Source organism: Typha latifolia, chromosome 13 (assembly GCF_019914945.1).
Source record: "Typha latifolia isolate L0001 chromosome 13, TyphaL0001v2, whole genome shotgun sequence".
NCBI lineage: Eukaryota > Viridiplantae > Streptophyta > Magnoliopsida > Poales > Typhaceae > Typha > Typha latifolia.
In genome coordinates this window covers 965,715-988,940 of record NC_133098.1, presented here as the reverse complement: position 1 = coordinate 988,940, position 23,226 = coordinate 965,715, and the positions used below count along the sequence as shown (strand labels likewise).

The 23,226-nt window shown below is 38.1% G+C and overlaps 3 protein-coding genes across 7 annotated transcripts; 2 read left to right on the top strand and 1 right to left on the bottom strand.

Moving 5' to 3' along the window:
• Positions 1-2,012: 2,012 nt before the first annotated feature.
• On the top strand, positions 2,013-5,633 carry LOC140800344 (alpha,alpha-trehalose-phosphate synthase [UDP-forming] 6-like). Its single transcript, XM_073155082.1, has 3 exons — positions 2,013-4,649; positions 4,729-5,002; positions 5,089-5,633. Exons 1-3 carry the CDS (start codon positions 2,659-2,661, stop codon positions 5,386-5,388), a joined length of 2,565 nt encoding a protein of 854 aa, XP_073011183.1. The 5' UTR covers positions 2,013-2,658; the 3' UTR covers positions 5,389-5,633.
• Positions 5,634-6,799: 1,166 nt separating this feature from the next.
• LOC140800288 (MACPF domain-containing protein At1g14780) lies at positions 6,800-11,382 on the top strand. 4 transcript variants are annotated; one of them, XM_073154981.1, is made up of 9 exons: positions 6,800-6,895; positions 7,180-7,392; positions 8,869-9,110; positions 9,487-9,688; positions 9,762-9,833; positions 9,922-10,105; positions 10,205-10,374; positions 10,459-10,523; positions 10,624-11,382. In XM_073154981.1, exons 3-9 carry the CDS (start codon positions 8,869-8,871, stop codon positions 11,246-11,248), a joined length of 1,560 nt encoding a protein of 519 aa, XP_073011082.1. In that variant the 5' UTR covers positions 6,800-6,895; positions 7,180-7,392; the 3' UTR covers positions 11,249-11,382. The 4 variants fall into 4 exon arrangements, with proteins under 4 accessions (XP_073011082.1, XP_073011080.1, XP_073011079.1 ...); XM_073154979.1 differs by having other exon boundaries at positions 6,827-6,895; positions 7,136-7,392; XM_073154978.1 differs by having other exon boundaries at positions 6,843-6,895; positions 6,977-7,392.
• A 303-nt stretch (positions 11,383-11,685) lies between these two features.
• On the bottom strand, positions 11,686-19,954 carry LOC140800286 (probable RNA-dependent RNA polymerase 1). Of its 2 annotated transcripts, none has more exons than XM_073154977.1 (5): positions 19,775-19,954; positions 17,929-18,470; positions 14,859-16,750; positions 13,718-13,868; positions 11,686-12,686 (listed from the first exon to the last, which is right to left on the bottom strand). In XM_073154977.1, the coding sequence occupies exons 2-5, from the start codon at positions 18,457-18,459 to the stop codon at positions 11,850-11,852; spliced, it is 3,411 nt and encodes a 1,136-aa protein (XP_073011078.1). In that variant the 5' UTR covers positions 18,460-18,470; positions 19,775-19,954; the 3' UTR covers positions 11,686-11,849. The 2 variants fall into 2 exon arrangements, with proteins under 2 accessions (XP_073011078.1, XP_073011077.1); XM_073154976.1 differs by having other exon boundaries at positions 19,746-19,953.
• Positions 19,955-23,226: the final 3,272 nt, after the last annotated feature.

Sequence of the window (23,226 nt, the reverse complement as noted above, 5' to 3'; positions counted from 1 at the left end):
AAACCATCCATCTAAATAAGATCTAATGCATTATACTTTTTAGCACGTTACCTAAAAGAAGAATTGAACTGAGTGGGAAAGTGCTTGGCCGTAAAGATGAACTTTCACACTATATAAATAAATTTTCATCTGAGTAAAACTTAAACATACTATAACTTCTTTCTTAAAATGATTGATTTAATTATTTAACTTATATACGAAGGATGGCTATTTTTTTTAATAAAAAGAAGAAGAATGTATGACAAGAAATCCAATGCTCATCAAACAGAGCTACCTTGAGAGAAATTAATAGGGTTTAGGATAAACACTTGCAAAGTACAATAAGAGTTTTGTCTTGTTTATCCAGTTGTGTGATAATTGAAATCTACAGAGACAAGCAGTGCAAAATAAAGAAGGTGGTATGAAGAGCTCAAGTTGTACTTTTTCTTTTCTTCTATGTGCTCAATGGATAAGGGATATCTACTTGTCTTTTCCTCCCAACTTGTCTCCTTCCTGTTAAAAAAACTTGCCACTTTCTCCAATAAGAAAAGTTAGCTCATAAAGAAGTATCCCAGTGACCCAGTGTCAGTATAATATCTAAATGATGAAAACGAAAACAAACATAAATAATTGACGCAAAGGATTAGCATCAGCCATTAACTAGTTAATCAAGTTTAAGCAATTAGACAAAATGGAAATTTGGCGCTGTTAGCTAATTTTAATCTAGTTCAGCTTACCCAATCAAACAGATAATACGGAAATTAAGGGGGGATAAGGTTCTTGAAATGGTAATGGTTGACTTGGATATCCTGTCTACAAAGTCAATGCCTTCCCAAAGGCTTACACAGTTGAAGAAAATGTTATACTTTTAACTTCACTCTAATTTTTTTTTCTTTTTTTAAATGGAAAAGAAAATATCAAGATTGTAACAAAATTTAAGCTTCTGTTCTTTAATAAAGCAGAGCTGAATAATTATTTTCTCGTCCATTGTAGATAGAAATGTGGATTTTAAGTGTGGGCTGGTTCTATATCCTCCTCCTCCTCTTCCTCTTCTTCTTCTTCTTCTTCTTCTTCTTCTTCTTCATGGCGAAGCTGAAGTCCTTAAACAGGGCCTTCAAAAAGCCAGAGAAATTCTTTCTTAGCCCATTCTTATTGAATCTAATTTTGAGCACTATAAGAAATTTTCTTATATATTTGATAACTTACTTTATTATTACCCCAAAAAATAAAATTAAAAAAAAAATAAAGCGCGAATAAAGCTGTTCTAAAGTGTGCATCATTATTAACCTTTCCGTACGTATCCATACTTGTAACAAATCCTAAATTTGAAAAGCTATAATAAGCAATGATAAAAAGAAAGAAAGAAAACCAATCTTATCCACAGCATGGGCAAGTAAGAATGAGCAATTAAGCACGAGCAACCTGAGTAAATACCAAGATTAGGGATACTAATTGATTATTATCACCATCTAAACTGATTAGTATTATAATACGGTCGTCGAGTTGTTTCTTTAAACACCTACTACATGATGGAATCACCAAAATCGATTCATATTATATTTTTTTTCCCTGTTTCCAGCACTGTGGTCGCAAACAGAGAGCATCTATCTTATCGCTGTCTCAGATTTGGTTATAGCTGAGTGGATTTAATCCTTATCCAGCTGATGGTCATCCCAACTTTCCCCGTCTCCTACTCTCCCTCCTCCTCCTCCTCCTCCTCCTCCTCCTCCTTATATGAGCAGCAAACAGGGTTTCGCAACACCTTATTGGCAGGCAGACGTGAGTCCCACAGTGCCACGCATGCCGCTACGAGCCCCTTTCCTGTTTGGCGTCGGCGGAGGAGCCGTCGACGTGGCAGTCGGGAGAGAACAGCTGTAGGTGGCACGCGCCAGGAGGGGCACGAGGGGTCGACACGTGTAGGTGGACCAGGACAGGGTCTTAGGCACGTGTAGGGAAGCAGGGGAGGACGTGGCGGGACCCACAGGAGAGTTTTATCCGGTCTCTTTGCGGAGATATCGAGGGGGACAAAATTTATCCACTCAAACAAAATTAAAACGAGTTAAAGTTAACATCCCATTAGTATTTAGTAGATAGAAAAAAGAAAAGAAAAAATAATCATTATTAAATGCCAAATGCAGCTCCTCCTTGTCCGAATTAATAAATCCATGGCGTCTCTCCATATCTAGTTGGTAATTGTCTGCTTGCTTCCTCCCTTTTAGACATTAAATCTCTCCCAAGTTTCTTCCATCTTTTGCCGTAGTTTCGCGGAAGAAGAACGTCGCCATTTCTTTCCCACGCTGTACTCTGATTCTTCGCCGCAATTGCAATATTCAACTTCTTTCCGATTCGCTTGCGCGGGCTTTCGCCATCTCTTCCATCCCTTCTCTCCTTTTACTCGCTTTTTTTTCTTTAAAAGCTTTGCCCTGTTTGTTCTTGTCTGCGTTTTAGTTATAGCTACACACACACACATACACACACTTAGAGCTTTGCCGATCCAAAGTTTTCTTGATATATATTATATCTATATTATATATATATATATCCAAAGAACCCAGCTTTCAAGCTTTCTCCATATTAATTTGGCTTTTGATTCGAAAAAAGCAATCTTGGGGCTCTATTTTAACGAAGGTTTCGCATTTGATATAAACCGAGAGAAGTTTTGACTCATTCTTGGTAGAAATGGTATCCAGATCCTACACCAACCTCCTCGATTTAGCCTGCGGCGAATCCCCACCTGGTCGAATCGGCCGCCGCATTCCCCGGGTAGTGACATCCCCCGGAATAGTCCCTGACCTCGACGATTCCGACGACGACTTATCCATCTCTTCCTCCGATAACTCGCACCATTATCCTCACGACCGCACTTTAGTTGTCGCGAACCAGCTCCCAGTTCGAGCAACGCGACGCCACGACGGCCATGGCTGGACCTTCGCTTGGGACCAGGACAGCCTTCTCCTCCAGATCAAGGAAAGCATCGACATGGAGGTCATCTACGTCGGCTGCCTTCGTGAAGAAATCCCACTCCAAGACCAAGACGAAGTCGCGCAAGTGCTCCTCGAGACCTTCCATTGCGTCCCCACCTTTCTACCCCAAGATCTCATCTCTCGCTTCTACCATGGCTTCTGCAAGCAGCAACTATGGCCTCTGTTCCACTACATGCTTCCTCTCTCACCTGACCTCGGTGGCCGCTTCGATCGCTCGCTATGGCAAGCCTATGTCTCGGTCAACAAGATCTTTGCTGATAAAATCTTAGAAGTGATCAACCCGGATGAGGATTTCGTCTGGGTTCACGATTACCACCTCATGGTGTTGCCCACTTTCTTGAGGAAGAGGTTTAATCGTGTAAAGCTTGGATTTTTCCTACATAGCCCGTTTCCTTCGTCGGAGATTTATAGGACTTTGCCCGTGAGGGAAGAGATTTTGAGGTCTTTGCTGAATTCTGATCTAATTGGGTTTCATACTTTTGATTACGCTCGCCATTTCTTGTCGTGTTGCAGTAGGATGCTTGGGTTGACTTATGAGTCCAAGAGAGGATACATTGGGGTTGAGTATTATGGGAGAACTGTTAGTATCAAGATACTTCCAGTTGGGATTCATATGGGGCAGCTGAACTCGGCGTTGGGGCTACCGGAGACGGAGAAGAAGGTGGCAGAGCTTATCGAGCAGTTCTGCAATAGGGGTCGGATAATGCTTCTCGGAGTAGATGATATGGATATCTTCAAGGGGATAAGTCTAAAGTTGTTAGCTTTTGAGCAGCTACTAGTGCAGCATCCAGAATGGCGAGGAAGTGTTGTCCTGGTCCAGATTGCTAATCCGGCAAGGGGTCGAGGTAAGGATGTGAAGGATGTCCAAGAAGAGAGTTTCGCAATGGTGAAACGGATCAATGAAGCTTTCGGGTCATCAGGTTACGAGCCAGTTATATTGATCGATAAGCCGCTTCGGTTCTACGAGAGGATGGCCTACTATGTTGTTGCAGAATGCTGCTTAGTGACTGCAGTTAGGGATGGCATGAATCTTATCCCTTATGAGTACATAATTGCTAGGCAAGGGAATGCAAAGTTGGATGAGATTTATGGTTTGAGCTCCTCTAAGCCGAAGAAGAGCATGCTGGTTGTCTCGGAGTTCATCGGGTGCTCGCCTTCATTAAGCGGTGCAATTCGGGTGAATCCATGGAATATCGACGCGGTGACAGATGCAATGGACTCTGCATTGGAAATGTCTGAGCCAGAGAAGCAACTGCGGCATGAAAAGCATTTTAGATATGTTAGCACACATCATGTTGGATACTGGGCTAATAGTTTCCTCCAGGACTTGGAGAGGAATTGTAAAGACCATGGCAGGAGGAGATGTTGGGGCATTGGATTCGGACTCGGTTTTCGTGTTGTAGCCCTTGACCCGAACTTCAGGAAGCTTTCCATCGAGCACATTGTCTCGGCGTATCGGAGAACCAGCACTCGAGCCATTCTGCTAGATTACGACGGTACTCTTATGCCGCAGGCATCAATGGATAAGACTCCCAATTCCAAGTCTATTGACATCTTAAATAGCTTGTGTTCTGATAAGAACAACTTGGTCTTTCTTGTAAGCGCAAGGAGCAGAAGCACCTTAAATGGATGGTTCTCCCCCTGTGAGAATCTGGGTATAGCAGCAGAGCATGGCTACTTTTTGAGGTAAGTAATCTTAAGATCTCCCTACTAATTATAACATGCCTTCAATTTATAACAATTGGCAGTGCCTGTTAAATTCCAGGCTGCGGAGAGATGCAGAATGGCAAACATGCGTTCCACTGTCAGATTGTAGCTGGAAACAAATCGCAGAGCCAGTTATGAATCTCTACACTGAGACAACCGATGGATCGACAATCGACAATAAGGAGACGTCGCTGGTCTGGTGCTATGAGGATGCTGATCCAGATTTCGGATCTTGCCAAGCTAAGGAACTTCTTAACCATCTCGGGAGTGTTCTTGCCAATGAACCAGTCTCTGTGAAGAGTGGGCCTAACAATGTGGAGGTTAAACCGCAGGTATAGAATCTTGTTATGTGATATATGTGCCATTTGTATGCACTACGATATTAGGTTATCTAAGGTCATTCAAGTAAGGAGTGCAGGGTGTGAGCAAGGGCGTTGTCGCAGACCGCCTTCTTGCCACTATGCGGGAACGAGGCTCAATACCAGATTTTGTTCTCTGTATCGGAGACGACCGGTCAGACGAGGACATGTTCGAGGTGCTCCTGCGAGCAGTCTGCGGCGACTCTTTAGCCCCTGAGGCTGAGGTTTTTGCATGCACAGTTGGTAAGAAACCAAGTAAAGCTAAGTATTATCTGGATGATACTGCAGAGATTGTTAGGTTAATGCAGGGCCTGGCAAATGTTTCAGAGCAAATTTCTGGGAGCTCACTTCCCTCCTAGAACTACTACCAGACTATTGAGTTGAGCAGTCTTTTGTTGTAACATTGCAGTAATAGTGTAACCAAATTATCCACTCTTCACTTGTTGTTAGGGTGTCTCTGAGTTTTTAACTCTTCTGATTAACATGTACATAAAAGTCTGGTAACAACTCTCTTGCAAAAATTGTCCACTGGTCTGGTCTGGTATCTTTTGAGAGCTTAAGTTTCATTATGTTGTAAGCTATATAAAGAACATTATATTTGTAAGATTATTGTGTTCGAATTCTAATTAAATTGTGCTGGAGTGTTAGATTTATCAGATTCAATAACTCTGAACAAGCGGCGGCGCAATCTTAGCCGTCAGATATGTATTAACAAGTTGGCTTACATGATCCTAATATGATAGTTCACCTACTTTTGCTGTTCTTGCCCAATTTAATCACAACTAGGCGTATTTTAATCCAATTGAGATCAAAACTAGAAGAATTCAACTGTTTCCATTTGAACAAGATGACCAGCATATGCCATATCCTCGAATCTTTAATATATCTAATAGAGATAATCTTAATTATAGATAAATATGACAAGCCTTAAAACGTGCTATCATGTCATTGGCTCTGGCTCGCTAGTTAACACTCTGCCATCTGTGATGTGAAGCCAAATGACTAAGCTCAGTTAAGATCCTATCCATGAAAACCTACTTGGAAAAGTCCCATCGTTTAAACACACCTAAGAGCACACATTTTGGATGCCTTTATGGACACAAAATTAATAATCTGACTTGAATTATAGTTAAGAATTTGTTTGATTTAGGTTTTATTTACCCGTGCGTCGTATGTTGAGTTTTTGTTTTTTTAACGAGGGCGTTCGAACGACTGATCTTGAAACCCTAATATTGCAGGAACAAATAGCTCACAAGTCCACCCTTAGATCCCTCTTTTGTTTGATCTCAGGTGTATTTTTCTGTGATTGTTTGATCTGTGTTTCTTTATGATCATCTGTGAGATTTTGTGTTTCGTTATCTCGCCAAATGATTATGTTAATTCACTGGAACTTCCTCTGTCAAAAGTTCATAGCTTTGTTGACTGTGACTTCAATTGTGAAAACTCCATGGCAATTCCCACTTGGCCGTTATAATCGGTTTTCCTAATTCACCTCCAATGAGGTGAGTCTTCTTGTGAAGTCAATTATCCATCTTACAAGAAGAGAGCCCACCACTATAATAACTCTATTGGCAACTTGATTTTGACTTAATTAATTAATTAAATATCTAACTTAAGGCCTTGCTGGATTGCTAAATAAGTCTTTCTTATTTCTGAATTAACTCCCTCTTATGTGTAAATAGCATCCAAACATCTCTCTCTCTCTCTCTCTCTCTCTCTCTCTCTATATATATATATATATATATATCTCATTTGTGGGTGTAAAAAAGAAAAAAACAAAACAGGGTTTAAAAGAAGAAGAAGAAGAAGAAGAAGAAGATAGCAGTCAAAGTTTAGCCTTGAAGGAATAATTCTCTCTTCCCACTGGTATCCTCCTGTTCCATAATAATTTATCTCATACTATCCACACATTATATACTAACATCCAAGATGTGCAAAAATAACCAGCCTGTTGTTGAAGAGGAGAAAGTAGTCATCTTTTGACATTCTCCATCAACGAACAATTCTCCATTCCTCCCCCTCTGCCCTTCTTTCTAAACTCATTCAACACATAGATTTATTAGATTAAATACAAACTATATAAGTAGTCGCTGGTGGTTAAAATAGATAGATGCGAAAATAAGAGAAGGATGGGCTCTGCGGTTGAGCAGGCTTTGAGGTGTTTGGGCAAAGGGTTTGATGTTTCCTGCGACTTTCGGCTCAAGTACTGCAAGGGGAAGGAGAGGTTGATTTCAGTGGAGGAGAAGGAGAAGGAGGAGTTAGTGGTGCCAGGATTTGGAGCATTCAAGAATGTCTCAGTTGATATCAAGTGCGATAAGGGGGAGAGGATCCGATACCGGTCCGATGTGCTCGACTTCAATCAGGTATTTCCATACTCACTTCCATCTTTGAGTTTATGGGTACTACTACTTTTGATCCGAAATTTAGTTTCCAGAGTTAATTTCTTTCTTCTTCTTCCAATAGTCCCCAATGTTTCTTTGTTATTGCCAAATGCCATACCCAATGGGTGGCATATTTGGGTACACGTTTTTTTTGTACAACTAATTGGATAACTATGGTTATGTTCACATCTATTCACACTTCAAAGAATAGATTATAAAGCTTAAATACTCATTCTCTTGAGTTAATATCATTGAATAAGTCAATAGCTTTACTTTAATATTTGCTCTTTGTAGAGTCATTCCTTGTTGTTGGGAACAAAAGGGAGCAGAATCCATGTGAACCTTTACAAGAAGTCATAAGAGTCAGTAAAAATAAAATGTAGTAAGGTCATCAAGTTTGATACCAGTGGCTGGTGAATTAGGGTATTAAAAAACCGATGAACAAGATATTGACTTTCCACAGTGGAGTCATGCTCAACCAAAAAGAAAAACTCTAAAATTTCTCGTTTTCAGCTTTGGATATTGACAACCAAAAGGAAAAGTCATGAACTTCCTAGGTTGTATGTATGAGATATAACTACTAACAACTTTCCTCACCCTATGGTTGCTTCTAACTTCTTCTCACCAGAACAAATTTATCATTTTAATTTGAGGAGGAAGTGTAGTGCCACATTTGTCGCAGAAGAAGTAAGAGGGATGTGATAAGAACTGATAATGTTTTGGCATTAACTTCTTAATTTGTAGGAATTTGATAAAAAGACTTCATGCAAGCATCCAATATTAAGGTAAATGAAGTTTAATGTCACTCATCTATTTAACCCCTATTTTCGCACATGCTAGGATATCATATAGTATTAATTATGTAGTCATGTTATTTTCAAGAGGAAATTGTCTATCTAGTATTAGTTGTCGTGCTGTTCATGAATAGCACCAGCACGTATCAGTCCGAGTAGGACCTTAGACTTAATCGATAACTCGAAAGCTCAGTTTAGACTTGAGCAGAAGAACAAAATTTGTTCTTTACTGGAACTTCAATTCTTCAAGCAAGCAACACAAGTTACTGATTGCTTGGCTTGCTTATATTCTCCATTGGACTCCTTCAATTTATTTATAACCATTTGATATATATTTAGCTGCAAGATTAGACTCATAAAACTTGGAAGTTGAGCCAGAGACATTATAAAACTATCTATTTTTATTTATTTTTTCTTAATAGAGAGAAGATTTGTCTATGGTCTCATCAGAGATTCTAAGTTATCTTGTTTTAAAGTGAGCTCAACTATTTTTGGACAGAAGACCAACTTGGAAAGAAAAATGTTCATGAACTGCTTGCTGATGACATTGTTATTTCAATTGAATAACACAAGCTGAAAAAAATGCATATTAATGGACATAAGACAACAAAAAGAAGAAAGATATTCGACTTTTCCTTTTAATTTGTGATTAATGACCATGCAGATGTCAGAGGTGTTCAACCAAAGGAGTTCACTAAGTGGAAAAATACCATCTGGTCTTTTCAACTCTACCTTTGGTTTTGATGGGAGCTCATGGGCTCAAGATGCTGCAAGGACTAAGTGCTTGGCCATGGATGGACACTTCATCTCTCTCTTCAACCTTCGCTTGGATTGCAAACCACTCACCCTCTCTCCTCATGTTATCAATGCAGTACCTTCCACTTGGGACCCAGCTGCTATTGCAAGGTATACAAGGATATACTCATAGCTACATAACTAAATCATTCAGCAAATATGGATAGTTCCAAAAAAAAGTCTTAGAAGACTAACTGGATGATCTATCTGAGAGTCTAGAAATGTGGAACTCATGTTCCAGTTCAACAAACACCAAACTGCCTATCGATATTAGATTGGATAATGTAAGGTGAAAGCTCCACGAGAGGCCAAGAATACTTGTCATAGGATCTAAAGTTATATTGGTGTGAAGTAAAAAAGAGAGGGTGTATTATGAAGAAAAGAAACAAAATTGTTCGAGGTATTAAGACTTGCAATATGAACACCAAACAGGAATTGACAATTGATTCTGATGGGCATTGCTTTTATTTTGTGATTTGAATCCCAGATTCATTGAGAACTACGGGACACATATTATAGTAGGATTGAGCATGGGAGGTCAGGATGTGATTAATGTGAGGCAAGAGAAGTCTTCTCTGCTGTCCCCATCAGAGATTAAAGAACATTTGGACAAGCTTGGACATCAAATTTTCACTGGCACATGCGCTCTCCCTCTACTTCCCTCCAAGTCAAAAGACTATAGATTCAAGGTTAGAGCATTGCCTATATATAATGAACACCTTAATTACATTTCCTTATCCAACTTTATAATTCTAATGACAGGTTCCAGAGGCTTTTAATGTGTTTGACACACAAACGAGGCTAGATGGCCTCAGTCCAATGTCATGCAAAGAGGTGAACTACTTAAACATGTAGCACTTAATTAAGCCCCCTTAACCATTTTGGTTTAACATAATACGGTGTTAATTAATTTTTATTGCAGGGTATTACAGTCATATGCTCAAAGAGGGGAGGAATCACCTCAGAGAGCTGCCATTCTGAATGGCTTCTCACTGTGCCTGCAAAGCCTGATGTGGTTAACTTTACTTTTGTGCCCATCATCTCCCTCCTCAAGGGTGTTCCAGGCACTGGCTTCTTGTCTCATGCCATTAATCTATATCTAAGATGTAAGAACTCCTCTCTCCCAGTGAAAAAAGAGAATGCAAGAATTGATAGGCTTAAACAATTTTAGGATGTATACTAATGTAATTTATACATGTTTGCAGATAAACCTCCTGCAGCTGAGTTGAAGTACTTCTTGGATTTCCAATATCACAAAGTATGGGCTCCCATGCACAATGACCTTCCTCTTGGGCCAAGCTCAAACAGGTCTGCCTCAACTCCAGTTCTATATTTTAATCCAATGGGCCCTAAGCTCTATGTTAGCACAAGCCAGGTGAGATATACTAACTTAAATTTTTTTTTTTGTTTGACTGCTCTGATGATGCTCTTTATCTTAAGCATTTCTTCATCATCTCAGGTCATTGCCAAAAGATGGCCTGTCACTGGGATAAGACTCCACCTTGAGGGCAAGAAAAATAACAGGTGAGCTTAATATTGTTCAATAATAAAAAGAAGATAAATTTTGGTGTCTACTGACACTTGATATATTAGATTAATTCTAGATTACTAAACATGATATCAGATTAGCTATACACCTCCAGCATTTATCAAACAGCCCAATGTTCATGGGGGCCCAGCCTGAGAAGCCGCTGATGTGGCAAGGGTCCGACGTGATCGCTGACGTTCGATACTACGAGCCAATCCATTGGAAGATGTTCGCCCATGTCTGCACTGCACCGGTGAAGTATGACCCGAACTGGTCGATCTCCGGGAGAGGCACGGCGTTTATAGTAACCGGAGCACAACTCATTGTCAAGGCCCATGAATCTATAAATGTACTGCACATGAGGCTACAATTCTCTGAAGTGCCTGGGTACACTGTGGCCCAGTCCAAGTGGGCCCGCGGCCTAACAGGCTTCTTGGAGAAATCGGGCTTCATGTCGATGTCATTTACTGGATCCTCCAGTGCACTGGAGAGGGAGAAACAACAAGGCCCGATTACGAACGTCGACTCCGGTGTGTTCGCCGGCGGACCACCTGTGCCTGTGGGGACCCAGAAGCTGTTGAAGTTTGTGGACACGTCCCAAATAACTATGGGGCCTCAGGATAGTCCTGGGTATTGGCTCGTAACTGGTGCAAAGTTAGATGTAGAGAAAGGAAAGGTAATGCTGCATGTAAAGTTCTCACTACTCGCATCGGTTTCTTGATGAGAATTTTAACATTTCTTGTTTCCACTTCTTGTGGAGTTAATTCACAATGATAATTGTACAGTGTGCTGCGAAAACATAAATAGGTACCCTTTTTTTTCTCCCTTTCCTTTCCTTCGGAAATTATTTTCCAAGTCTGACAGCATTCCTCCAATGTTTATATCTGCTGTGCAACAAACAAAACCATCTGCAATTTATAGAACATGATGACTTTCCTTTAAGGAAAAGAGTGCGAAAGAGACTAATTACAGCTTCTCATTACCATTTCTCTTGCCGTGTGAATTGAGGAGTTCAACGTTGTAAACTTCTGAACTTCTTTCACTACCATTCTAAGTCAAAGTCAATGTCCACTCTCTGCTGTCTGTACAAGACTGGTGTAAGATATGGCAACACAGATACTTCATGAAAGATAAATACATTTTCCACAGAAGCAGAAATGATCCAAATCTTAGATTTTCTCAATCTCAACATGAAATAGACATGCAGAATATTAGAGTTGCAAGTTTTGCTGTTATGCTACCATTTGGATATTCACCTCCTATTATACAAGATCTCTACAATGTCCATAAATGCAACAAGCTATATATATATATATATATTCTCAACTGATTATCAAGCGTCTCTCCATCCTCTGCTGAAGTGATAAAAATTCAGCTTCCACCTTCCTCATGCTTATCTTCTTTTGCTTGATGAGTGTCAGCTTATCATAGACGCACCATGGAAAGCTAAGGAAATGTGGCCTGTCCAGACCTTCATTATAGCAGCCCCAGTATTCCGGGTGATAGGTCACATGGTACCAAGCCGACGCTTTGGCATATACTTCATCTTCATTCTCGTTATGATTGCTCTTCTCGTTGAACCATGACCTTGCTTCTTTCCTCAATGATCTTACAGCCAGTCTGATTGCTTCTCCATCCTTGTACTTGGTGAAGGTTTTAGACATCTTCAATATACTGCCACTAAGGATCTCAGCCTCAGTTTTGATCCCATAATGATCCATGAGGTTCCCCAGCTTGAAATCATACTCCTCCTTGAACCAGAAAGCTTCGTTGACATGGTCTTCGAAGCCACTAACTTCCATGTCAGGGTCATAAGTTTGCCTCGCTACCTCCTTTGTGAAATGCTTTATGCAGCCAGGCTGGAATGTGTTGCCTTTGATTTCTCTGTAGAGCTTCCCAATTACTCCCTTTGATTCATATGTAGTTTTGTCAAGTTTCTCCATAAAGTCAGGATATTCCTTTACATGGAGATGAGTTGGGATTTCAGCAGGCACTCCTGTCTTAGGGAAGTCTACTGCAACAGAGAAGAGCTTCGCAAGCTCTATGCAGGCCTCACTTTCAGCCCCAAGTGGATCCTTATCAGCAAAGACTGTATGGGCATTTGCAATGATGCCTAGGCTGTCGTTGACTATATAATCTGTGAAGTACTCCACCACTTCCTGCAATCCATTGAGAGAGTTGATATGAATTAGAGAAATAATCATCTGTATTCCTGAATGTGCAGAAAGAGCAACCATGCACGGCAAATTTAATAAGCAGCTAAGTTACGTTTCAAAATTTGAGCATTTCTAGAACCTCTTCTTTTCTGGGTTATGGAAAATACAGTAACATCCTTGCGCTCTGGAAACTGAAATTGGCAAGTATATACATAAGATAAGAATCAACCTATTAGCTTCAAGCTAAACGCAAGGCATTTCATATAAAAGGCTGCACCTTGTTTACCTTTTAAGATGCAAAACATATAGACGAGTGACATAATAGTGCAGTAATAAGTAAATGTACAGGATATACATATGAAAAGATGAAGGTAGCTTTTGTGAGGTTGATCTTTGGAATAATTCATACATCAATACTTTATTATAAATTTCCACTGGAAATTGCTTCATCGGTTAACTTAACCGTTACTGCATAGACGAAAGTCTGACGCAATTTTTAGGATATTGAAGAAAATGTAAGCTATGAGGCTAGTCTTGATAGGTTTCATATGAAATAATTGTTCACTGTCCTTTACTGCAACAAACAGTTCAAGAAGAAAGCTATCTCACATGAAAGGTAGGAGATTCATAGATCTTCGGTCACATCAAATGCAAGCTATGAAAAGGAAACTTAAATGATTAAAGGAGTAAAATAGCCCAAGATATTCCGATGACCCTTTTGGTTTACGTTAGAATCGACACACCAAGTGGTGTGTACAAAACTTCAGCCTTGGTCAGCAAGAAGTTATGACGATCAGAATAATCAAGCAGATGATTAAAATCCCCTAGTGACCACCATAGAAGTGGCTTAAGAAAAATAGAGCACCGTGTTCAGCATCCAAGAAAGTTTTGTGTCGCTACAAACAGCTGGAATTATCAGCAAATCAAGAGAACCAAGCAAAAATGGATCAACTTTTTTATGATAGAGAAACTAATACAGGGGAGGGGAAAGCAGATATTGAATTGTTTGAAATTTCAATTTCTTTAGACATTACCTCAATTGTAACATCATGATCTAAGATCTCTGTTGGTGCTGGAGTATAATCCATGGGCGACACCACACGAGGAGGAATAAGTGTTGTATCCCAACTCACAAAGTATATATCTCCATCTAAGTCACTACCTGAGCACTCATTAGGATGGGGTCTGGAATAACATAAAAGAAACAAAAACAAAAATATCAGGAAATTTTTTTCCTGTGTACAAATGCTGAATGGATGAATTTTCAGAAATATAGTAGAACAGCAAGAAAAGATATCAACAGAAGTCTTTGACTACAACATATTGCATCATGAGTGGCAAGTGAAAAACTTTGGAACTTAAATATGGAAAGAGATACTGAGTTCATTATCAACCACCAGTTTATATGGAAAATGACAGAAAGAATATCCATCTTTTGCTACATGAAAGACTTCTATTTTTTTTTTTTTTTTGTATCAAACAAAAGGGAAATGAAGATCTAAGGCTAATAAAGGCTAAAAGAAAAATAGCTACCTAAAAGTTGTGAACTTGTGATTACTTGATATGGCATTACACACAGAACTATAATACCGATATACAAGTGAATTGACAATTTCAGAATTTTTTTTTATTATGACCGAATTTATTTTTTTTCCTTTAAGGATACATATGCCTTTTCATTACAGTAAATATTTAGCACTTCCTGTGGTTCGTCATGCGCCATGCTTTATGTTCTTCGAAGTCAAGTAACACTCACATGAATGAAAATATTGCACGAAACTTTTAAAAGCATGTCCATGCCAATAGAGCTGGAAGCATACAGGCTATTAGCCGGCACAAGATATGTCCTTGATCATCAGAAACTTTACTTAATGATAACACACAGAGAAGTGCATATTTAACATAGATTTTTAGATCTCAGGACACATCATTTTATCATGTAATTCATTCCCATAGCCAAGTAGATTAATATTTTAAAAGAACTGCTAGAATTCAGGTTTATTGCTTACTTTATCATCAAGAACATGCTGGTGAGAGCAACTTTTCCATTTTCAGGATCTTCAATTTTCGTCAAATGCACTACAGTATAATGCTTTCCATAATCCACAAACATTTATTTGGAAAGGAAATTCATCAATAATAAAACTTAAAAGCAAACAAATCAAAGGATCTCACCTACTCCCCTTTTGTGGAAAAACAACACAGTCAACCATATGGTGAAGATGAGGGACATCTACAGCAAATAAAACTCGAACATCACCAGGATGGAGGCAAGGGTTCTTTGCAACGACAACTTTTCCTTTCACCACAACCATATGGTCATCTGATTCGCTTCCATCAAACATAGATAAACCACTGCTATGGAACTGTTTTTTCCCAGCGTAAGAAACTTGAACAAATACCTGCCCATATTCTAATGTTCGAGTTTCATCCAAACATCCCATCATTGCCCTTCCTTTTGGAAGGAAAATTCTTGACTTAGTTCTCAATTCTAACATCCTTGACGCTCTAAATGTTTGAAGAAGCATTGAGAGAAAAGGTTCAAGATCAGGTTTATAGCCACACAGTAGCATTTCTCTGAGAATGTTGGTCGTTTCTCCCAGGGACATCAGCTCGATTGCCTCATAAGCCATTTCCGGATCAGTTAATATTCTGTTTAGTTGATTGACAGCTTCTTCTTGCTTCATTTGAAAGACTCTGTCCCTAACTCCCAGAGTTGAAAGAAGACTAATTAACTGACGATTTAGGAAGCATTGCTGATATTTGGTGTATGCAAGGACATCCAGTTTCCTATTTTCTGACTCATACTTGGACATGCTTTTTCGCAATGAAAGCTTCTTTGATGATGTTGGATCAACAGCTACAACACCTTTGTAGCCTCCATATCTAATTTGGAAGGCGGATGGGCTTGAAATTTTCAACCCACATTTTATTGAAACTCTTCTTGCAAACTCAGCAGAAATCTTTCCAATACCATCGGAGAATACATACTTTGTTTCATTATATACATCAGGAATGACATCCACCTCATCTCGATCAACAGTTAATGTTTCTGTAGAGGAACTGAAGGACTGGCCAAGCCTAGCTGCATATTTAGCAACATTTCTTATATTGCGGAACTCACCCATCCACTTTCTAATGTCAGTTGCAGTTAAACCACTTCGTGAAGCAAACATCCATGCAGAATTTTCTCGTAGCTGGCTAGATGAGAAGGCAAGAAACTCAAACTTCTTATCTCCAATGGTTATACCATTTTTCAAGATTGACAGTATTCTCATATAAAGAGACGTCCTCCTTACGCCATTTGCAGAACCAGATCGAGGTGATAAATCAGTTGAATGCATTTTCTCACAATCCTCATCAACAAAAGAAACCCGAAGAAAATTATTTATGTCTTTCGAGAAATGTCGTATAACACGATTGGAGACGTTAATCTCTGGTCCATAGAAATACACTTTAGAAGGGGTAACTTGCATCCTGTGCACATAAACTAATCCATCATCCAAAGATATTATAGGCGATCTTAGAGGGTACTCGGATTTGGCAAATTTTGAATACTCCTTAGAAAGCCAAATTGCTGGATCCAAGCAGGTTCTCTTGAAATAGTACATCTTTGCTATGGCATTCTCAATATAATTAATAGGTACAGAATATGGACTGACCAAAGAAAAGAATTTGTCATCAAGTGTTGGCCCACTAAGCGTCCCATTCTGAACCATATGATTGATTTTAAAGAGTATTTCGTATGGCACCTGAATCAAAGTGAGAGGTTCTACAATAGGGACTAGATCCAAATTGCAAGAGTAGGAAGAACCTCGGTTTAATTCAAAGAAACCTTGAAATACTTCATAGTAAACAAAATATTCACGGATATTTGGAAGATCATAGTTGTATGGCAGCTGCAAGCACAATATGGATGATTGTCCAATGCTACATGATGGAGAGAAATCTGTTGTTCTGAACCACTGATCATCAGAAGAAAACTTAAAGTAATTGAACTTAGGATCTTCATGTATAAGACCTGAATTACGTGTAAACAATTCATAAATCTTAGGTGCAGCTTCCACCTGAGTTGGGAAGAAATCTGCAGATTAGTTTGTCTAGAGCAAGAAATTCGAGAAAATCAAGTTAGCAAAAAATGGTCCAACAAATGGCAACGATTTAACAGAATTCTCAGGTGATCTGCATAGATAAAATTAGACATGTAAGATAGTCTATAAGTATCTAAGAAACTATATCAGACACAATATAAGTATATAACTGTAAAATAACATCAGAGAAGGCAAAAGCCAAAAAGTGCTACATAGTTGCTTAACGGAAATACAGGTGGAACTGAGGAAATATCTTCCAAGAGGGAATTGCATGAGTTTCCTTATATCTGTGTGGAAATACAATATTAATGGTGAACCTAACGGTGCAAATTGGCAACGGTGGGCTCTGAATAAGCTCAGGCCTGATGGCTGCAGAATGTTAGCTTTAGCCCAAATATCTGGCCCCATCAAAACCTAACACTATGTTGGAGCTGAACGTAGGCCCTAGATCTTACAATTTATTACAACTTTAGAAAGATACGAGCTGAAAGATGTCGAAAGTTCTGGGCCTGATCAAAACTGTGGGCCAGAAAAACTGAAACTTAGTTTTCCAGGTTCCATCAGGAATTTCATGGTCACGTAGCCACGTAGCTCATCGATCCAGCACAAACAGAGGAGCATATGGTTGTAGACAAAATATGCACATTCAAATATAAATCCAAGATCATGAAACTAGATGACTCATTAGTCAGGAGTGACAAAAGATAGCTGCTCGAAGAAAATTACATGCCACAACAGTTACTGTGATAGAATACATCAAATTATATAATGCAAAAGACCAGAAATTTCTAAGTAAAACCATTATGAATTTAGTCTTCTAATCACCCAAATATCCCATTTCAATTTTAGTTTCAATAAAATGTGCAGTACTTAATGCATATAAGAGGAAAAAGTACAGAGTGATGTTTGTTGCTCTCAAGAACCAAGATAGAACTAGATAGAAAGTAGGCTAAATCAAACACCCGAGGATTTTTATAGTTATAAAGATCTTGAAAGATTCAGAGAGATCTGATAGTCCCCATATCCATGTTGGCCTATAGATATCACTATATCAGTAATAATAAAAACTAAGAAGGCTTTTGTTATCATTATTTGGCACAAGATATATACAGATAAGTAATAAAGAAGAAATGACGTACTCTATAGAAGCAAACCTGAATCTTAAGGAACTGTGAACTTTGAGAAGATGAACGGTGTAGCTCGATTTCCCATATGCTTTCATAAGAAAGTTCAAGCTTGTACTGAGTACTTCCTTTAGATAGGGAAAAGAATATCTTCCTCAAATTAAAGCCAAAGTTAACTTGAACATTGCTTGTACTCCAGAGAACAGATAAACTATTTTTCTGAATTGGGCAGCCAAAGTGAAGGGTTGCGTTCTCCAGAACAAACAAAGAATTGTGTGGCTTAGGAACAATTTCACGTTCCATCTCTCGAACCTTCAGATAAGAATCTTGAATCCGTAAGAGGCCCTTCTGGGACAGAGAAGTTATATGTTCCACATGTTCGTTTGTTGAAAACTGAACCACAGCAAATGATTTTGATGTTAATTTAACAACTCTTGGAAGCCTAAGCTTGAGTGCATAGATGGTCCCATTGCCGGTAATCCTCTCCAGAAAGTCCTTCACAAAATCTGCAGTAGCACCTAAAGGGAAACCTGTGATCTGAATTGTCTTACTCTTACCCATTGTTATGATAGCTGGAGAACAAAATGTAAATTTACTTCATTAGTACTTACAAGTTTAGAATGCATCTAATAAAGAAGTGCAACTGAAGATTCTTGTTATATATAAACCTCCAAGGGTTAACTCATTTTCAGTTTATATTAACAGTGCAGTTACACAATTAATCATCAGCAGAAACAACTTTAACATTCCGATGAGTCAACATGTGGAGAGAAGAGAAAGAAGAAATTCTCGAAGTCAAGGATCGTGCTTGTTAAAAACCTGATCAGTTATAGGACTTTATACAGAAGAAATGAAACCTATATACGGAAGATCTAACCATCTGTTATTTATCTAATATTGCAAACAAATTGCTGTGAATCGCTCCTTTTGAAACAGAAAGTGCTGGTCTCATAATTAATGAATTAAAAAACAATTGACATTACTTACTCCATCTGCGAAGAGATAGATACAGATGTATGAGTTAGCACAATAAATATTGCACAACAACAACAGAATTTTTTTTTTTCCAAGAACCAACTTTGCTATAACTCCTAGATAAGAAGGCAGCCTCATATGTAAGAACATACTAACTACAACGAGATTACTGAAAACAAGTGCTTTAGAAGAGAAAAGAAACATATTTTAAATCATGAAAATATCTATAAGGAAATTAACTTAGCTTAGGAAAAGGCTTTCTTTTTGTATCATATACAAGCTGCTAAATAATAAAATTAGGGTTAAATCTATTTTACACATGTATTTATTTCTTTACTTATTTATGCTTAAAAAAGTTCAAAACTAATTTTTATATTTATGACTAAAATAAGACGGTTAAATTTTCCGTCCAACATAACTAAGCTTATCCAAATTATCAAAATATCCTTGCAAAATAATTAGGAGAAAAATATTTTTGGTTAACTTTCTCCTTCTATTCTTCGTAGAGCTAGGGGTTTTGAGATCAGACGTCGTCCTTCCACACGGGAAGAGACATGGGAGAGGCCATGGAAAAGGAAATGGAAAATATTTTGTGCATAAGTACAAGCTGGGAAAAATATATACCAAAAAAAAAACTTAAGCAAACTAAATATATGATTAGGATCAAAACATTAAAACTTAGCTCCAACCATAAAGATGCCACCCCTCTACCATACGAATTTCACAGCTTTCCACTATAAAAAGACTGTAAATATGACGAAACTAACTAATCCTACCTTTTTCGATTAAGCTACATTACCCATGGACAGAAAGAAGCAAATTAAACATCAACAAAGACCCATCGAGGAAACAAAATAAAGAAAATAAATTACCTTATACACTGCTCTAAGCTCTCTCTCACCTCACACCCGAGCGAATCAAAGACACCCAACTGACGGGGAATCTGCGAAAGAATCTTCTCCCGTCTAAGGAAGACGCGATCGAGGTGCCATATTTATACTCGAGAAGACGAAAAGACGGGGGAGAGCTAGCAAAGCAAGTGCTCCTCACTGTTTGGGAACGTAGTGATAATATAACTTGAGGAGCGGATCTATCAATGAAGTGGGAATCGGGAAGCGGGACCCATAATTGTAGTTTAGATTTTCAATGTTTTTCGCCTTAATTTGATAGTCTCAGCTCGCATTAGTTCGTGATACGAGAGAAGAAAAAGAGGATGGGCAGTAATAATCACACACTTTGTATTGCCACGAGTCATTACCTTATAAATACAAGCTTCTCTATCTAGGCAAACTATGAAATATATTAGCATGGAATCATTAATGACTATTTATTCTGAGGCAGTTTTAGATACTGAGAGTGTCATGTTCAATATGATCGATGCGATTAATTTATTGATTAGATGATAGACTTGGGTTCTTTCCTTCTTCGTTAATTAATGGGTATGACTCAAAAAGAAGTCTTGCTGGTCTCCTTTATTTATTGGGTACGATTCAAAAAGAAGTCTTCTTGACTTGTCATATTACATACATCTAGTTTCTTTAGTTCGGTTGTTTGTGCCCCCAAGGAGTTTTTTTATTTATTTTTAACCCCAATTATTTTAAGTGTGGTAGAATGTATAAGGTAAGAAGGATTGTAGCATGGCTTATAATTGACAGATAGAGGAAATCGAGTTTTTACTCGGATAATAAGGTTCTCATTTTCTCTAAAAGTGTGAAAGTTCTATCATCAATCATGAGATAGTCGAAGCTGAAAATTGAAAGATATGATTGTTCCTCGTGTGTAAGCTTTTGCGAACAGGTGTGGCAACTGTTTTCTCCACATAGGCTACGCCGCAACTTATTTCAATATAAGTGTCAATAAAATGTAAAATTTATTAGTGTTTATCGAAGAAGAAGAAATACTAACAAATTCAACATCTTATATATATATATATATATATTAACTACTGATAAGATTAACAATTAATTGCATTAACTTACATATATAATATTGAATTTGTTAGCATTTTTATTTGAAAGTAAAATATTAATTTTATCAATATTTTACTGATCTATTTCGATAAAAAAAAATGTATGTTTGGTTAAAAACTCGGCCAAGAATGGGAATAAAGCAGGCCATCTTTGGGGCTCACGTATTGATAACTACTGCAGGAGAATGAATAAATAAATATCCCATGAGTGTCTGTAGGCATTGGCGTAGAATTATTCCCACAATAATAAGAGGTTCCCAGAAGATATTGAGTGCTCTCTTCTTCTTCATTCTGTTTGTTATATGAGTAGTTACTGAGGTCGGTTTAGCTCAGTATGTTTTATACACATAAACCAAAATGAAAAACCGGCAACCATAATAAACAAAAAATATAGGATGGTCTGATACAATTTCCCATAAATAATATCAAGAAACAAAAGGGACCTAAGATGAATACTGTCAGAAACAAAAAAAGTTTGGATTCCTAACTTTCAACTAAACAGCATACAGATTTATTCGTTCTCTTCCTTATATCTTTGTCCCTGTAGCAGGACTCCTCCGTTCTATTTCTGGAGCAATTGGTCCTACCATTTATGAAAGGACTTCAAAAGCCAAGACTTAATCATTAAGCAAAGAAATTGATTGGTTAATAACCAAACCATGGCTTCTTTAAGGTGATTACTTGAGAACCCACTTGCTTAAGAACGAAGCGCAACACCTGCCAGATCATCAAATTTTGTAGTGGAAAAGAAAACTTTGCTGTGCTAATAGGAGCAAGAGAACAAACTCGAGTTATGGAATGATAGAAACTGTAAAGCATAAGAATTTCGAGAACCTTACCTATTGGTGAAGGGCTACCAGTTGTTGGTAGGGTGAAGATGCCTCACATAAAACCTTACTAAAAAAAATATCCGGTGAAGAAGTACCTATGCAAGTTTCCAGACGCGTTTATCCAAATCAACATGAAATAAGTAGCACAATGACTAGAAAGACTGAAGTCTACATTAAATTTATACCAATATAACCAGCCCTTGTGGAATTCAGACTATCCTGCTGCAGGTGAGATCTTCAATGTAGGGAAGGATCGAGGCTGGTCATATATTGAAAAGCAAATGATTCAATGAAATATTACATCCAGCACCAGTTTATTCCTGATATCCAATATTTACATACCACTCCAATCATTACTTGCCTAAGAAAAGCATATCTGCAGATTAGCAAATTGAATAACTATCGAAACTACATTGCTCTCCTTCTCCAATGTCGTGGAAGTTGTAGCCAACGACAAAGCCTTTTCTTGAACTCGTCTCCTTTGCAACAAGAAGAGAAGATGTTAAGCATGAAAGAGCACCAAAGCTCTTTGAACATTTAGTTTGCATCCAATTTAATCCAAGAATGTAGTAATGATTGCAGACTGTTTCATGTAGACACCAGAATTGAAGTCCATGAAGCAATTATATAGGAAAGCCATCCTACAAAAAGGTAGCATTATGTGCATTTCCTGTATTCCTGTAATATTGGTATATGTACGTGCGCGTGCGTGTGTATATCAAATCCGCTTGAAAATCTTTTGAGTCATAATATGTGAATGTGCATCCCTCTACTACTGATCAGTGATCAGAAGGCAACCAACCAGTTCACTCTCTGAAATGGACACTGTCAGCCACCCTCTCCTAACTGCACAACACTAAATATATCTCAATGAAGAATCAGCAACTTAGCCAAGTAATGTGGATGGTGAAGGAATCAGGATCAAGGTTCTTGATCAGTCTGAGTTTGTTTTACATGCAGCATGAGGTTTAGAGTCTAGCCCAGATATCTGGCCCCATTAGAAACTAGCACTATGTTGGAGCTGAACTCATAGGCCCTACGGTGTGGACACCATTATCTGAGATGTTGTGCAAGAGAGCCGCGTAGCTCTTTTGCTTAACGAGGGTTTAGATTAGCCTTGCAAGATATTTTCGTTATTTTGTTTACCAGACTATTTTTGTCTATTGCTTATTAGGGCTTCATGGTTAGTTTGATTTTTTATTTTTCTATGCATATATAAAGACTTGTAGTCCTTTTTTTTTTAAATTAATGAATATTTTAAGAGTTTTGACATATTGAGTGTTCTATTGGTAGATCCATCATCAATAGATTCTGACACCCCAGTTGATGAATTCCTCGAGTTTTAGTTATTTTTACTGTGTTCCTTTTCAAATTTGCAATCAAAGAGCTTGTTATGCATCAACTTTGGTATCATTTCATTCCTTGTGCCAAAACCTTTAATGCTTCACATGTGGCAAAATTATATTTTGCCAATATAGTCAAGTTATATGGTCTTTTAAAAATTATAATATTTAATCTCATGTTCGCTTTATGAGCTATTTTTCGAAAATCTTA